Source organism: Chrysemys picta, chromosome 1, assembly GCF_011386835.1.
Source record: "Chrysemys picta bellii isolate R12L10 chromosome 1, ASM1138683v2, whole genome shotgun sequence".
Taxonomy (NCBI): Eukaryota; Metazoa; Chordata; order Testudines; family Emydidae; genus Chrysemys; species Chrysemys picta.
In genome coordinates, this window is record NC_088791.1 from 50,935,016 (window position 1) to 50,952,691 (window position 17,676).

At 38.8% G+C, this 17,676-nt stretch overlaps 1 protein-coding gene across 7 annotated transcripts in view; it reads left to right on the plus strand.

Annotated features, from left to right (window-relative positions):
• TMEM168 (transmembrane protein 168) overlaps positions 1 to 17,676 on the plus strand; it is a 28,746-nt gene that overhangs the window by 4,861 nt on the left and 6,209 nt on the right. For 4 of the 7 annotated variants that reach the window (XM_065556524.1, XM_005310619.4, XM_065556514.1 and 1 more), the window contains exons 2-4: positions 1,188 to 2,455; positions 12,637 to 12,779; positions 15,498 to 15,772. In XM_065556524.1, the coding sequence (XP_065412596.1) occupies positions 1,319 to 2,455; positions 12,637 to 12,779; positions 15,498 to 15,772 (1,555 nt within the window). In that variant the 5' untranslated portion in view covers positions 1,188 to 1,318. The remainder of the gene's footprint in view (positions 1 to 1,187; positions 2,456 to 12,636; positions 12,780 to 15,497; positions 15,773 to 17,676) is intronic. The other 3 variants (XM_042844098.2, XM_042844100.2, XM_042844099.2) reach the window with 1 other exon arrangement.

The window sequence follows — 17,676 nt, forward strand, 5'->3', positions numbered from 1 at the left end:
CACTTGAGGTCAGGAAGAAATTTTCACTATAGAATAGTACTGGTCTCTGCCAGATACAGGATGTCCAGACTACCTGGAGCATTGTTCAGTTTTGAGAATCTGTATATTCCAAAAATATTTACAAGTTTCTGTCACAAAATGTCTCATTAAAATATCGAATTCCTGTTCCCCAACAAGATTTGACAAAATTATATTGGACATTGGGTCAATAATGCATTGGTTTATAAAGTGGTGAAATAGCAGATTCTAAATATAACAATCTTTATTCTGGTGAAATTTTTCATTTCAAGGTGGCAGATAAGTAGAACTTTGATTTTTGTGAACTCAATCAGTTTGAAAGACATTTGGTGGTTGTTGGTCTTTTCTCAGGGAATTTAGGGGTTAAAAGGATGGTTTTGTGATTAAGGCCCTGGGCTTGGGCTTGGGCTCGGGCTCGGGCTCATGCTCCGGAGATCTGGAGTTTGTTCCTGGCTGCGACATTGAGCAAGTCAATTAATTTCACTGTGCCTCAATTCTCCATCTGTGTAATAGGGATAATGATACTTCCCTGTCTCACAGAGTGTTGTGGGGATAAACTTACTAATGTTTGTGAAGCGTCCAGATACTTCAGTAATCAAGTAAACCTATTAAGTACCTATATACATAAATATTGCAAAGGATACTAAAAAGATGTAACAAAAAATTAGGAATTTAGTTTTGTTACCTGAAATAATGTGGAGTGATCATACTGGAAACAACAGATCTGGGTTAGGGATTTAGCAGGTTTCATAAAATTGTATTTTTAATATTTTACTGGAATAAGAAGATTAAGAAGCTGTCCATTAACATGTTAGAATTTAACAGAAATGTCACAGGAATATTCTGAAATGTGTAGGTGATTCATGGAAAGATTGTATTGTCAATTAGGGTTTGATTAGCTAACGTAACATTCCTCGTTATTTTATTCAAATTATAGAGTAGTTTTTATGAGATGAGACTTATGAGAATTTCACTTCATATTGGTTTTGAATAACTTTCAATGATCCACCAATTATAGAACATATACTTAAAAAAACCTACACATTGTATATAGTTGATATTTATTGTATATTTTTAATTTAGATTGTAAACTCTTTGATCTAATATGTTAGTAAATAAGTTTAAAGTTTGTAATTTAGCACTGACATTTCTATTCATTCTTCTTTCAGGACTTCTATAATCCAGGAATGTTACTGATGACATGACATTGCAGGAGGTTATCGCTGCACTGCATTTCTTGGATGAAAGCCAAACAGTTACTTTCTGTAGAGTGGGTAAAACCCCCTAATTGCTTATTTACATGTGTAGATCACTGCGTTACTGTGTTAGTCACTGTCTCTATGCAGCAATGACAAGACTGGAAGAAGCAAATAGAGAAGTGAACATGCATTCATCGGTCCGATACCTTGGCTATTTAGCCAGGATCAACATATTGGTTGCTATATGTCTGGGCCTTTATGTCAGGTGGGAGAAGTCTGCAGATGCACTAATACTGGTAATATTTATTCTGGGACTTTTTGTTCTTGGAATTGCCAGCATACTTTATTATTATTTTTCAATGGAAGCAGCAAGTTTGAGTCTCTCCAATCTTTGGTTTGGATTCTTGCTTGGCCTCCTCTGTTTTCTTGATAATTCCTCTTTTAAAAGTGACGTGAAAGAAGAAACAACCAAATACTTACTCCTTACCTCCATAGTTATAAGGATATTGTGTGCTTTGGTGGAGAGGATTTGCGGCTGTGTCCATCACCGACCAACTCTGCTGACAACAGTTGAATTTCTGGAGCTGGTTGGATTTGCAATTGCCAGCACAACTATGCTGGTTGAAAAATCCATGAGTATCATCTTGTTGGTTGTGGCTTTGGCCATGCTGATTATTGACTTGCGGATGAAGTCTTTCTTGGCAATTCCAAATTTGGCAATTTTTGGAGCTCTGGCATCTTTATTGTTTTTTCCTTCCCTGAACATTCCCACAAACCCATTTGCCTTGGCCTGTTTCTTTAGTTGCCTGATTTCAGACCCTCTTCTTGATGTCTACTTCAGCGGACTTTCAGTTACTGAACGATGGAAGCCCTACTTGTACCGTGGTAGAATTTGCAGAAGGCTTTCAGTCATCTCTGTTGGAGTAATTGAATTTATTTTTTTCATTCTAGCAGCATTTAAATTAGGTGACTTGGGTCTCTGGTACTTCGTTATACCTGGTTTTTCTATTTTTGGAATTTTCTGGATGATCTGCCACATTATTTTTTTTATAACTCTTTGGGGGTTTCATACAAAATTAAATGACTGTCACAAAGTCTATTATACCCACAGGGCAGAAAATAATAGCCTTGACCGAGTCATGGCTTCTAAAGGAATGCGTCATTTCTGTTTAATTTCAGAGCAACTAGTATTTTTCAGTCTCCTTGCAACTGCAGTTTTGGGTGCAGTAACTTGGCAGGTAAATTATAATATATTTATCTCTTTCACTCCTCTGATATTATAAAGAACTGTTTTCTAACATTTATGATATCCAATACTTAGGGCCCTGCTAAATTGACGGCCCTGAAAATCCTTCATGGACCATGAAATTAGACCTCCCCTGTGAAATCTGGCTATTGGAGGGAAGGAGCAGGGCTGGGGGTACCCCAGCTGTGGGCTCCTCCCATTCACTGAGTCCAGCTGCTAGTCCACTGGGCTGGGATGGGACAGGACTTCCTCTTCCCCTGAGAACGACCATGTAGGGGGAGATGAGACCCACTTCCGGGTTCCTCTCCCAGCTGCTGGAAGCTCTGTGGCTGCACTGCCTTCAGAGCTGGGCTCTGAAGGCAGCAATCACGGAGCTTCCTGCAGCCGTAGGAGGTTCCAGAGGTGGGTCTGATCTCCTCCGTGCTGCTGGGAGTGCCCCAGCCAGGGGCTCCTAGCTGCTAGTCCAGGCTGGGCTGAAGAGGGACAGGACATCCTCTTCCCCTGCATGGCTGCTCGGGGCGGGGTCAGTGGGAAATCAGCCAGCATTGAAGGCTGCACAGCTTCCTGCCCCCGGGAGAGGTACCCAGAGTTGGGTCTGATCTCCCCGCAGGGGCCATACAGGGGAAGAGGAAGTCCTGTCTCTTCCCAGCCCGGCCTGGCCTAACAGCTAGGAACATGTAAACAATTTTAAACCTTTTGGCTATGAAATTGATCAAAATGGACCATGAATTTGGTAGGGCCGTACTAATACTGTATTAGGGCCAAGACACAATTGAGCAATTCAAATTTTAAAGTGAAACTGATGGCTTCAGAAGCAGATTCTTTTACTCTGGCACTTTGTTCTGTCTGACTGTGGCTTAGTGAGGCCACTGAATCTACCAACCTAATCTGGTATGATTAAACTGACAGGAGATACTAATTCAAGGCTGGAAGAAACATTAAAATAATTTAAAATCTGAATTTATTTAATTTACAAAGCCACTGTCTATATTGCCAGTATTTTCACAGCAGACAACACGCACATTTCTGTAGCCCTATAATATGAATTGAAATATGTTGGTGTGCTGATCTGGGAAAATCTTTTATATGGGGTAGTTTTAATGAAACCAATAAAAGATAACATTTATGTATACATTTTTCAAGAATTTAACCATATGACTCTTATTAATCTCAGTCGAGGACAAACTTCTAAATCCTTACGAACTACTTTGCAAATATATCCCTTGCATCTGCCCCATGTGCAAATATATTTGAAGATAAAATATATCTTCTAATTATTTCCACAAAGTACCCACAAACTTTTCAGTTTTGTTCTTTTCTTCCCATTTGACTTTCCTGAATGGAGGAACATGCCTTTTTCCTTAGCAGGCTGAGCCAATGTACTTTTGTCTGAAATATTTAGCCAGGTCCCAAACTGAGGCATGCTGAGTGTTACTGGTACCACAGCAATTTGGGAGCTGGTTTAAGGTAGATATTTTTTAAAGTGGTCTTAAAATGGCAGTTGTTTTTTATATGTCTTCAGTCCCACCCCAAAAGAGCTTATGAATAGCAAGTCCAGTCTGCAGAAATGCCCCTGCAATACTTTCAAAATCATTTTGCCATCCATTCAGAAGGACCTTGTGATCCTATATTACCTCTTGCTGCTGACTCATGTGAAATGCTTGATGGAGAGGGAAGCTGATTTTTTTTTATCGGAGAATCAGTTTTCCTCTGTATCAAGCACATTTGTGGTTTGCAGAGGGAAGCTGGCTAGAATCCTGGTTAGTTTTCCTCTGAAGCACTTCCTTCCATAAAGCATTGTATATAGCTACAGCTGCAGACTTTGTAGAGAAAAAGGGCGGAGGAGAGTGATTGGGAAGGGATTAAAAAAGATAGAGAATGGGAAAAGTGTCAATTTAAAAAGACAACTAAAGAAGAAAGGAGAAACAAATGCACTGACAAACATGAGATGGTGTTTAGGAAGAGATAAATAACACCAGCAGCTCAAACACTGGAGACCCATGTAACTTTTCTATTGAGGATTATGCAAGGCACCAAAGTTGGTGGCCAGTCCAAAGTTTGAATTTTTATAAACTATTATATGATCAAACAAGTTATTCATCACTGCTGAATAATTCTTTCTGTTCCCACCTAGCCATCTATGTATTTCGTAGAGTGCTAAGACAACTTTTGTCCTAACCTTTCTTAAAATCTTAAGAGCACTACATGGTAAATGTGATGCTTCTTTAAAGCATCTTGTTTTTTTCATTTGAGTGTTATAACAGTTTGTGTTTAAAGTTAATCTGAGATAGCTATCTATGTTGTATTTATTCTTGAAAATAATTACAACACATTTGCATCTGCAGTTGCACATTTTCAGATACTTGTAATTCAGAAGAGACCTGCTTTACACTTTTATCCTCATAATAATTTGTGCTTGCGAAAGTTCTTGAGAACCAAACAGGCCTATTTCTCTTAAGATCTTTGTATTTATTTTCAGTTAAGTTAGTAGAAATTGGAGGGTATTTATTTCAGTATGGATCAATTAATCAGATGCACATCACTTGTATCTGGTAGAAGAAATGTATACTTGTCTATTCAGTTGGGGAAGAAAGGAATAACTGCAGTATCAAAGGGAAAGGTATTTGAATCAAGTAATAATTTTCCCTTTTAGAAAATCCTTTTAGAATAATTAATTCTAGTCATGAATCGGAGCAAGGAGAAATTATCAGGAGAAATTAAAGTAACCAGTAAATTAGTCTAAGATTATAAATGCATGCATCACCTACTAGAAATATTTCTACCTTGGTAGTGTGAATGTTTCTTGATAGATCAGCATGAACTGTCCCCAAGAGGTCAAATATGTGCTTCTGTTCGCTAATTTGTGTTACAGCAAGGTACGATAAAATATCACTTATTGCAGTAGTTTCCAGTGATTTCTGTAGTTTTTGAGGTTTACACATTTTCAGAGTAATTAAAAGCTGCAAAAGTACACCTGTATAAACACACCACTTACACCTGATCCAGCAATTCAGACTCTTTGCTGGTGATATATTATTCTTGTTTAAGTATTTATTAATTTACAAAATTCAGTAATTTGCAGTATATCTTCTACTCGCTAGTGTGAATTAGCAAGGTTGTACTGTGTGTGTGCGTACACATGCATTCATTCATTCATTCGTTCTACCAGCCTTGCAAAACTGTCATGAAAGCTTGGCATGAAAATATTGTGATATTTTACTTATCCTTCAAAACACATTACTCTGTTGGACTAAGTTGTTGAGTTTGCAAAGCTAGTCTATACAAGTATTTATAGGTATTTTGCATTAAACTGTCAACTTCACTTTCTTCCTATTATGTATTTTAGTATAGCTTTCCCTCTGGCTTTTTCAGTCATTGGTTCCTTATTTCTTTCCATTCCCTCATATTTCTTGCCCTCTTTTCCCCTTGCATTCTGATCTCCCTCCCCCACACACATTTTGCCAAACTCTTATTCCATGCACTCACTCGGAAATCCAGTCTCTCTGCCTCTCCTTCCTATTCTTTTACCCTTTCACCCCATCACCTGTCCTTTCTCTTTCTCATTCTCTGTGTCACTCTCCTTCCTGACTTGACTCATGTGCTCTATCTCACTATTTCTTTTGTAACCTATCCACTCAGTCTCTCTTAATTTCTCACTATCCCATCTCTACCGTCTATTACTCTAACCACATGGGAGCTATAATTAGCCCTGGTGCCTTAGAAACAAAAAGGGAAATGATTGGCAACTAAAAGGCAGAACTAAATTGCCATGTTTTTAATATTAGACAAAAGTATTTGTCTATTTCCTTTAGACTAAAAGATGTTTTTCTTGATATTCAGCCTAAATTTTCCCTTTCTTAATTTTGTCCTGTATCTTCTGCCTAGACCCCCATGTACCACAGTATATAATTTCCCTCCTTGGAGTTAACTATCTACAAATATTTGAAGGGTGTTATCTGTCACCCTCTCTTTGTTTGTGACCATCTTCTAATTCCTTAACTTTCTTCCTGTGTCATGGGTCCACAGCAGTTTCTGGTTTCAATAGTGTCAAGCTCTGTCTTTTCTTTTGCAGGCATATAGGGTCAGAATCTAGCTTCTGGGTTGCATGGGTGTAACTGAGGGCAGAATTTGGCTCATATGTCTTAGTCCCCAGTGTTGTTACATGTTGTGTGGTGTGTTATTTCTTTAATCTATCCATGCATTTCTTTTCCTTAAATGGTAGTTCTGTGTATAGTTTTTTTGGGGTGATCAGATGTCCTGTTTTTAAAGGGACAATCCCATATTTAAGCCTTCCTGCAGGTGTCCCGACTTTTTTTAAAAAATGGGCAAATTGTCCCATATTTTCTGTCTCCCCCATATCAGTACTGGCGGGACCTGCTGCTGGCCAGTTCCCTGCTCACCAACTTCCCGCCCACCAGTAGTGAGTGGGGGGTCCAGTGGCCGACGATGGGGATGGGTGTGCAAAGCTGGTGGAACCTGGGGAGGGGGGACACGTGACACTGCATGCCCCACCACATGTTGCCTCAGTAAAATGGGGTACCAAGAGAGGTGGGTCCATCCGGGGGCCCAGCCAGGCATGTAGGGTAGAGAGTGCCTGGCAGGAAGAGTTGGGTTGGTTAGTCACCCCTCCTGTGTGAGAGAGGTGTAAGAGAGTGTGTACGAGAATGTGTGTGTCACATCTCCTCATATGAACCCTAAAGCCTTAAAGATAAGAAGGTAAATAAATAGAATCCAACTACGCAGTATTTCTTTTTAATAGGGACTCAGTCAATTTGATGTTAATTTGAACGTTTGTACTGCATAGTTCTGATTGCCATTGAACTTGAATATGAGTAATTTTATCAGGTGTCCCGTATTCAGCATAGGGAAATATTGTCACCCTAGTTCTTTGTGACATACTTTCTGTTTAACTTATTTCCATCAGTTAATACTTTCAAACTCTCTTCTTTCTTCCTGTTATCTTTATCAACCTTTTCCTGCTAATACTCTGGTGTAGAGTAATGTTCTGATTACTCCTCTGGCACTTTCAATAATTACTTGCTCCCTTAGAACTAGAATGTCCCATCAATAAATATCAACCCTGTATGTAAAATGACATTTGCTGTTAACAAAGGTATATCCCTTGCTTATCATTAACAATGTCACCTGAAAAGATTTAGAATATTTTAAAGTAGAAAGATCATGTTATTAAGAAACATCACAAATGTCTTATTGTCTAACATATCAACAGTTACTCAGGAGAAAAGCAAGTGGCAATTTTTACCCAGTTCGCACATTGCTTGAAATGAGCACACAAAAATTATATGCATCCTAAATGTTTGGGAGAGACTATCAACATAAAAAAGAAAAGCAACAAGAGAAAATGTCCATTGATTTCAGTAGTCTCAGCCGGTCCCTCTGCACTCTGTTTGCTTCCAGAGTAGTTATAGTAACTCCCCACTTAAAGTCCTCTCACTTAACGTTGTTTCGATCTTACATCCCTGCTCAATTACAGAACATGCTCCATTTAAAGTTGTGCAACGCTTCGCTAAAATGTCGTTTGGCTGCCTGCTTTGTCAATAGCTGGCAGCCCCCTATCAGCTCCCCTATGCCCCCCACACAGCGTCTCCCACATGCTGGCAGATGCCGCAGATCAGCACCTTCCTCCTCCTCCTCCTCCCCCCGCCCGCGGCAATCAGCTGGCTTGCAGCGTTCAGGAGGGAGGGGGGAGGAGCGAGGACTCGGCGCGCAGGCTCCCCCTCCCTCCCCTGCCTCCCGAACGCCGCACACCAGCTGATTGCCGGAGGGAGGGGGAGCCTGCGCGCCGAGTCCCCGCTCCTCCCCCCTCTCTCCTGCCCCCTGAACTTCGCACGCCAGCTGATTGCCGTGAGCAGGAGGCAGGGGAAGGAGGGGGGAGGAGCCAGGACGCAGCATGTGGAGTAAAGGGGAGAAGGGGGGAAAGAAGAGGCGGGTTGGGGGGGGGGGGAGTGGCGTGGGCGGACCGAGGGTTCAGCCCTCTGCCCCTGGTGCTTGCAGAGTAGGGGAAGCAGCCGCTGCTGCTGCGTAATGCACTTCTCCTAGCCTACAGCACCTTCAGCCTCCTGGCCTGCCTCATTGTTTCCAGTGCCAGTGGACTGTGCCTGTGTGGGATAAGGCGGGGACACCTCCCAACTATAGTACTGTACTGTATGGCAAAAAAAAAATTTCCTTGGAACCTAACCCCCCCATTTACATTCATTCTTATGGGGAAATTGGATTTGCTTAACATCGTTTCACTTAGTCACATTTTTTCAGGAACATAACTACAGCATTAAGTGAGGAGTTACTCTACTTAAAAGGAAATGGGCACTTCAAGGTCACAGATGTACTGAGGGGTCAGGCTGCAAGACTTTGTGCCACTACACTCCAAACAGTGAAAATGGGTAGAGCAGATGAAAGAACATAAATCGTTTCTGGCTCCACTTATATGTGTATGCCATCTGTTCTTCTGGGCGCCACAATCATGAAGTCTTTTGAATTTAGTGATGCAATGACACACTCCAGCTGCATGTTATTGAAGGTGTTCCTGTCTAAGATTTTTACTGTCATTATTAAGCTAATCAGATGTTATTTTATGTTCTTTCAAATTATCACATACATACATATTAAAATGCCATCAGATCATAGAGATTAGGGAGTGGCACTGTACCAGAAATAATCCATAAATTCTAGTGAGAGAAAAAATTCACAGTATAATTTTTAAGGATACAAATTCCAAATAGCATACCAGTAGGGTTATCGGGCCTTTGATCAGCTTGGAGTGTATAGTGTTGAGGGAAATCAAAGGAATAACCCAAATCTAATAAGCCAGTAATAATGAGTGACTGTTGCAACTTGCATGTATACTAGTCAAATGTCACATGCTGTAAGGTTTAGAGAAGCAATTTTATGATACCTTAAGTGATTGCTTCTAGGAAGAACTGGCAAGTTGTACAGTTCAGTGAAATATCTCTGCTTGCTGCAGCTGGGATTGGAATGGCAAACGTTAGGATGGTTAAGGAATGGAAAGGAAAATACTACTGACTTTGTTATAATGCATAGTATAAATCAACATACTGAAACCCAATGGTATAGCAGAAACAAAAGGGGTTCAGTGATGAGTGATGAAAATGGTCAGAGGCGTGGAAAAGCTTCCATTTAGAGACAGAGTGAAAAGACTGGGATTGTTAAATTTCAAGAGGAGATGAATAAGAGAGGACATGATATGGGCTTACAAAATAATGATTAATTTAGAAAAGATAACTCAAGTGGCCACATTCACCCCTTCTCATAATAAAAAAACAAGGCTGTAAAACTGAGAAAAGGAAATACTTTTTTACACCAAGTATAATTAACCTGTGGAAGTTATTGCCATAGAACATCATTGAAACAAAGAGATTAGTAGTAATAATACCACTTAGCACTTATGTGAAACTTTTCATCCATAGATCTCAGTGCTTTTACACAGCACATAGAATTCAGAAGAGGATTAGACATTTAAATGGATAATGAGAATATCCTTGATTACATTATAATAGGTATCTTACATATATCTTTTTAAGGGGATAATATATACCTTTGTGCGTCAGAGCATAAACTGACCACGACAGATGGGGGTGAGGAAGAAAGTTCCCCTGTAGTCAAGTTGTTTCATAATAGTTCCCTAAGGGTTTCTTACCCTTTCCTCTGAAGTATCAGGTACTGGCTAAACAGGATACAGGACAGACTGGATCACTTGCCTGATCCAATACAGCAAGGATCATCTTTTTGTTTTGTGTTTGTACAGCACCTAGTACGATTAGGTCCTGGTTCTTGACCAGGCTCTTAGGTCCATAGTAATACAAATAATAACTAATAATTCCTATGTAAGCCTGGGAAGCAGCATGGTAAATTGTAGATTCTCCGTTGGATCACTGCCTCCCAAAACACTACAATAGTGCGTGAGTTTTTGGTGTTTTGAAGAAGTGAGGAGGGAAGTGTTTAAAAAAAAAAAATGTCCCCAATATTCAGCCTGTACTGAATTGCTTTAATAGAAATCCACATAAAATACAATTGGTACATTATGGTCTGGTAGATACTGAATTTTCACCACCAGATGTTGCCTTTTGGAAGAAAGAGTGTTTACCGTAAGCCAAAAATAATTTTTAAAATGTTAAGTTTTAAATAATACAAAAATAACAAATTATTTAAAAAAAATAAATTCAGCATAAGTGCAGTTCTGAAAGACAGTTCTGGCTTAGACAGATCCAAGGAGATTGCATAAATGGAGAACAGGCCTAATCGGTGTTTCGTTACAAATAACTGTCTTAAAACCTTATCTTCCAAACTATGCGTAGCATTATCTGAAATATTTGTTAAGCTGAAAGATCAGGGTCCCAACTGATTACTTGAAAGATTAGTTAGTAATGGAATATCCTGGTCAGTTATTAAATAACTAGTATTACAGCATTACACAGTGGGAAGTGAATAATTTTGTGTCATATACCCTTATACCAAATAATTTTGTGTCATATACCCATATACACTTAAGGGGCATTTCACATGTGCATTTTGGCTACCTGATAGTAGAAGGCCACAGCTGAAAAGCTTCTCACTTCACTGACATACCTAAAATTAATGATAGATTTCAAATTGCTTATAATGGCTCTGTATTGCATGCTGACTCACTGTGCAGAAGCCCTTAATACCTTGTTAAACTCAGTCTACATCATATTAAAACAATTACATAAAACATGCAGAGATTTCTTTATCTCAGAAACCTCAATTTTCAGGAATCAGTGTTGATTTATTCATGTTAATGGCTGTTGCTTAACTTTTGAAATGTCAAGGTGGAGTTTCTGATGAATATGGGAACAAATATATTTAAAAATAATGAACATTATTGAAGTAATATGTGCAGGGGCTGCACTCAGCCCCTAAAAGGCATAAAACCACCTTCTGGAGATCTGTAGTGTGGGTGCTATAGGATTCCAGTCAGTTTTAAGGGCCAGATATTGCTTTTCTGCATCTGATAAATAATTATCATTTTCAAGTAAAGTGCTTTGAAAGTACCCATAAATCTTCTGTTTAGTACAATTGTATTGTAGACTATGATACTGAGATATTAATACCAAAGGAGCTTTTAAAATATCAATGAACTAGGCTGATGAATAGTTGAATTTTATGGGTTGGGCACATTAAGCACAGTGCAGACAACTATGCAAGTAAAAGAGTCCAACAGATCAAGATTGAAGGAAAAAGATAGATAGGCTGACCCAGGAAGAAGTAGTGGGACGTCATAAAGGAAGATGTGTTAGCATGTGTTGTGATAGAGCAGGGGTTCTCAAACTGGAGGTCGAGGCCCCTCAGGGGATCGTAAGGTTATTACGGGGGGCGGGGGGAGGTCGCGAGCTCTCAGCCTCCACCCCAAACCCTGCTTTTGCCTCCAGCATTTATAATGGTGTTAAATATATTAAAAAGTGTTTTAAATTTATAAGTGGGGGTCGCACTCAGCGGCTTGCTATGTGAAAGGGGTCTCCAGTACACAAATTTGAGAACCACTGTGATAAAGGATATGGCATTGAACAGAACACTTTGGAGGGAGAGGACTTTTGGAGCAGACCCCATTTGATGGGATTAAAGCAAAGAAGAAGAAAAATAATAGTTGAATTTTATATTCCTACTGCATGATACAGTATACTGTCATCTAATATTTGGTATCTAATATTCTCCATCGTGTTTACCTAGGCCCCAATTCCTGCAAGCACTTATACGCATGCTTAACTTAACACACATGATTAGCCCCATGGAAGTCAGTGGCACTAGCCAAGAACTTAAAGCTAAGCATGTATCTAAGTATTTGCAGGATCAGGGCTTTAGGGCCAAAATCAGTGCTCGCCTAAGTGGTACAAATGCATTTATTTCTGTGGAGTTGCTCCTGCTTATGCTACCAATGAAATTGGCCCAAAGTCTGTTTTTAGAATGCTACACTGTGTAATTAGGTTCATCTTTGGCTGTCTGTAGCATATAATAATTTGCACCTCATGTTTCAGCACCAAATTAGATTTTCTCAAATAATTTTCACAAATCACTGAGGTAAGTTTTAAAGAAAATCATAACTGAAATTTGAACATAACTTTTTTCATTTAATTTGCAAGTGGATATCATCAGACATAAATATATCTATTTTCTTTTTAGCCAAAGAATGGGATCTTCATGAGTGTGTTTCTGATTGTTTTACCTCTGGAGTCAATGGCTCATGGGCTTTTCCATGAACTAGGGAACTGCTTGGGAGGAACATGTGTTGGATATGCTGTTGTGATTCCCACCAACTTCTGCAGGTATAGTTACCATGGTAAATGTATGCACATTGCAATTTCATATTGGAATTAGTGCAACTGTTACATGAGAGGCAATTCAGTGGTGTAGCTTTTCAACTATTAAATACTAGTTTAGATATTAGATGGCTATGTTTGAATGAGCATTCTCTTTACCTAGTCTCACCTTCCAAAAATAATATTTAGGTACTTACAATACAACTTCAAATTCTGTATGCATTTGACTTGCTTTTAACAAGCCAATAAATATGTTAGGCCCCAGTCCTGCAAAATGTACTGCATGAAAGAAACTGCGGATTCCATGTGATATATGTTGCAGGATCAGGGCCTTAGATTCTGGAGTCAGTGCAGATATTTTATGTAAAATAACTTAATAATCTAAGCAGGCAATGAACTCATGTTCAGAACAACTTTATAAACTGTATTAAATGATTTAACTAAGTGGCAGTGCTAAAAATATGTAGGTGTGAGAATGATTTTGGATTACTTATAAACTACATATTATCTATGTATTTACGGCAATTCTTATTTTCAAAATAAAGGTTGCAGTAAAAAATTTTTTTCTTTTATGCCAATTATTTACCTGCTCATCCAGCTACAAAAAATAGCTTCTAAAGTGAAATATCCTATTTTAAGCCTATTTTATTCTTATCATTTAAATCCTTCATAAGGGCATTATATTGTAAATGACACAAGAGAACTCATGAAATTCATATCTTCCTGAGTTTCCATGGAAATGGGATTGCAAGTTGGAATGTGTATGAAAACTATCCACCTTGCTATAACTATGGATTTAATGGGCAAGGAAAAGATCCAGGGTTTTTTTGTTTATTTTTGGTGTGTGTGTGTGTGTGTTTGTGTTTTAAAGGGGGAGCCAAAATAAAAAAAGATTGTGTGCTGATGTTCAGTTGTTAGATGTCATGTAAATCATTTGAAAATGCTGTAGCCTTGAACAAATTAAGATTTCCACTGTTCAACTGGTTATTTCTGTTGATATAAATAAGTTTTTAATGGAAGTGTTTACCCATTAAACAAAATTCTGGGAAGTATGAGGGCCATCATGCTCCCCCATCTGTTTAACTATATAAAGGGAGCCTGCATCCATGGATTATGGCTGGGGGTAGGGAAAATGATCTACTGTAGCTCTGACTCCACAGAAGCCCCTTGGTTGGGACTTTGTGAGTTTGGAAGGGACAAGTGGTTGCCTAATTTCAGAAGTGGAGTGATTTATGCTGCTTCCCCCATTGTGGTTTGGAAGACTCCTGTCCAAGGTGGTGTCTGAGGCAGCTGTGATCTGAGAAACACGAGCTATGCTGTCCAGACGACTGTGGGGGCTGAGTGGTAGCTTGAAAGAAAGATATTTCTCCATGGATGCCACTAATGGCCAGTAGAGATGCACAGGTCTGTGGGCTTAGTGATGAAACCACTGAGGATTAAATGACAATTGTTCTGCAGTCTAGATGAAAGAGATGGTCCAGTGGCTTAGTCCTCTATTCCCAAGTGAAAACTTTAACACCAAGAGAATTACCAGGACAATAAGTGGGTTAAAACTGCAAGAGCTCCAGTGACAGAATGATCCTGATAGGAATGAATTTGTCCCTCTAGTACATTGTTGCATCTTTTCCATTTAGAAAGCAGAAGGGTTTATATTTTATCCACAATAAAATTATCGGTGTCGCATCAACTTCCTGAGCTTTGTTCTTGTAATGTCCTTAGCTGCCCACATTCTGCAGCAACCAAATTGAGGGCGTAATATCCCACTAGGTCCATTATTGTGAGGGTTTAAAAAGCAGGTTTAATAAACTTACATTACAGTATAAATAATATTGCCTTTCTTGTCCTTGGCAATAATCCAATTCCTGCATTGTGCTAAATTATTCTGTCACTGGCAGTTTATCCATGGAGAAATTGTAGTGAGGTCTTGAAAAACAGTGTGAGGCACTGGCAATGTTACCCTTTCTTAATAATAATAATAATAAAGGTCAGTTAATAAACCCATTCTCTAATTGTTCAGATAAAGTAGAGACAATATTAATATTGTATTTACTGTAATACAATTATGTCAGTGCAATGTAAACCTATTTAGGTCCTATAAGAGTGAAGAGATGTGAACCAAAGCAGTTTGGCCAAAAAAAAGGAAACGGGTATAATATTATATAAAAAAACTTCTTTCAAACAAAAGCAATGGGAAAAATATTCACCAAAATCACTTTTCTTTTGCTTGTTCTGTTATGGCGGGATTCTCTGGGACAGAACACCTCACATTTTCACCCTGCAGAGTCCGTGCATTGCTACAGTCTTACTCAAGTGAAAAGTTTTGATACAGCTCTCTCAAACCCTCCAATACCACTTATTGAAGTGGTTGAAAGGCATTGCTGGAAAGTGATGACTGATGCTTTTTCTCACCTAGAGGCTGAGCACAGCCTCTGGAGCGCTCCCAACCCTTGCAGGCTTAGGAGACAGAATCTGAGTCCCTTTTTTTGATGTGTTATTTACTGACATATAAGCCCTAATGATTTACAAAATCCCTTTTATATGCAGTTTGCAATCCAGCATTTAGATTTCAAGCCTTGCAGTAAGTATTTCACCAAAGTAGTTAAACACTTAAATATCAATAGTGAACAAAATATTCCACACTGAGAGAACTGATTTCACCAGTTGCTACAAGTATGTGATGAATACAATAATAAAACATAACTATATATTTTTTCTTCTGTTTAGTCCTGATGGTCAACCCACGCTTCTTCCACCTGAGCATGTGCAAGAGTTAAATTTGAGGTCTACAGGCATGCTCAATACCATCCAGAGGTTTTTTGCATATCACATGATTGAAACATATGGCTGTGACTATTCTACAAGTGGACTTTCTTTTGATACACTTCATTCTAAGCTGAAATCTTTTCTTGAACTTCGGACTGCAGACGGACCCAGACATGATACCTATGTTTTATATTATAGTGGTCACTCCCATGGCACTGGTGAATGGGCACTAGCAGGTAACCAGCATTTGGAGCTTTTAATAATACTTTTTTCATTGATAGAACCTACAAGAAGATGACTATTGCTTTATTCTTATGAAATCATACCATACTATTATTAAAACTCAGAAGTTTCATATGTGACAGCTACTCATGTACATGCAAACATTATAGTTCTAAGAACAGGAGGTGTAAAACACAAATGGCTAAAGTTAACCATATCAAGCTTCCAAATAAATTGAATTCCTTGTTGCTTAGTCATCTACAGACTTGAGTACTTATGAATTTACAGTTTTAATAACCACAATAAAAATGAAAAATAAAATGCTCATGATAGCAATAACAAAGTGAAATATATGTAATTAAATGGAATGTTCAGAGTTCATCAAGAAGCTATATGAAACTTAATGAATTCAGAAGTCTTAGAATAAAGTAGTAATCTGATCTAATTCAATTCAATAATGTCCTGGGAAGATGATTTTGTTCAACATTATTTATGAAGCATTTAATACAGGTTTTGTTGGCCAAGCTTGCAAAGCCCTACATATGCTCAAGTTGGTGGCATTTGTGTGGATAACTTTTGAATGCCGCATCCAATCAATTCCAAAATTTCAGGGAGTGGCCAGAACCCTATTGATTTCGGGGAAAATTGGAGCAATGGAAGGGGGAAAATGGGAACACGCAATACCTCTGCCATCTGTTTTAGCAGAAAGACATCTTCCAGCACCTCTCTAATTATAGATCCAAGAACTGTTTGATGGCAGCCTTTAGTGTCATGGAAGTAGGCTACTGAAATTGCTGTGCTGAGTTGGTGACTCAATTTTTGGTGCAGAATTTGGATCCCTGTAACATTGAGGTCTGGTCTATACCTAAAACTTAGGTCAACCTAGCTGCATCACTCAGGGATGTGAAAAATCCACACCCTGAGAAATGTAGTTAAGCTGACCTAAGCTCCAGTGTAGACATGCTAGGTCGACAGAAGAATTCTTCCATCAACCTAGCTTCCATCTCTGAGGGAGTGGACTTCCTACAGCAACAGAAAAACCACTTCTGTTGCTAAAGCATGTGTACACGGTGGCGTAGCTGCAGCGCCGCAGCTGTGCTGCTGTAGCACAAGTGGTATAGATATACCCTAAGTATTTTTTAAGTTTTTAAAGTTTTTTTTGTTTGTTTTTTCTTGGCAGGCATTGCCACTTAATTTTTTACACCTGTGTCAATTTGTGCCATAGGATCTCCCATAGGGAAGCTCTGTCTTCAAATTACAATAAAGGCCAATATAGTGAGAGTGCCGCTTTTACAAAAAATAGAGAGGAAACATGATAAAAAATAAAATATAGAAAGAATGAAGGATTTAAAAGCCATGACAACATTTTTTAGTGGATTTGAATTTTCTTGAGAGGAAGTTCCTCCTGGGTTACCCGTGAATGGTTTGCATGTTGGCACACCGCCAGTTTTTTTCTCACAGAGATAATCTAAAGCCACACAAAGAAAAGGAGCAATCAGTATTTGTCATGAATCACTTTCATGATCAGTTTCCCATTGTGAGATCTAGGTAACCCATGGTGTGTAGCTTGATTTTCCTGCCTGATAGAACTTCTTCTGAATGCATCCAGCTGTATAAGCTGAAAAGCTGAAGGGTATTTGATAATATAATTGTGCATAGTTTATCTGACAGTGATGTTTTGTGACAGATGGAACAGACAGTCATTAGCTCCTCTAATCTGTACCATCCTCTGACCTCTGGAGCAGATTCATAGAGATGACAACAATGAAATGTTAACATTCAGATATAGTAGAGAAAATAGTATCTTCTGGGGGCTTAAGCAATGATGTAGCACAGCAGTAGCACTGTAGTCTTTGTGCTGTAATGACATCTTTAAGATAGGCTTACTGTATTTATTAGCTCACTAACAATGTTTCTT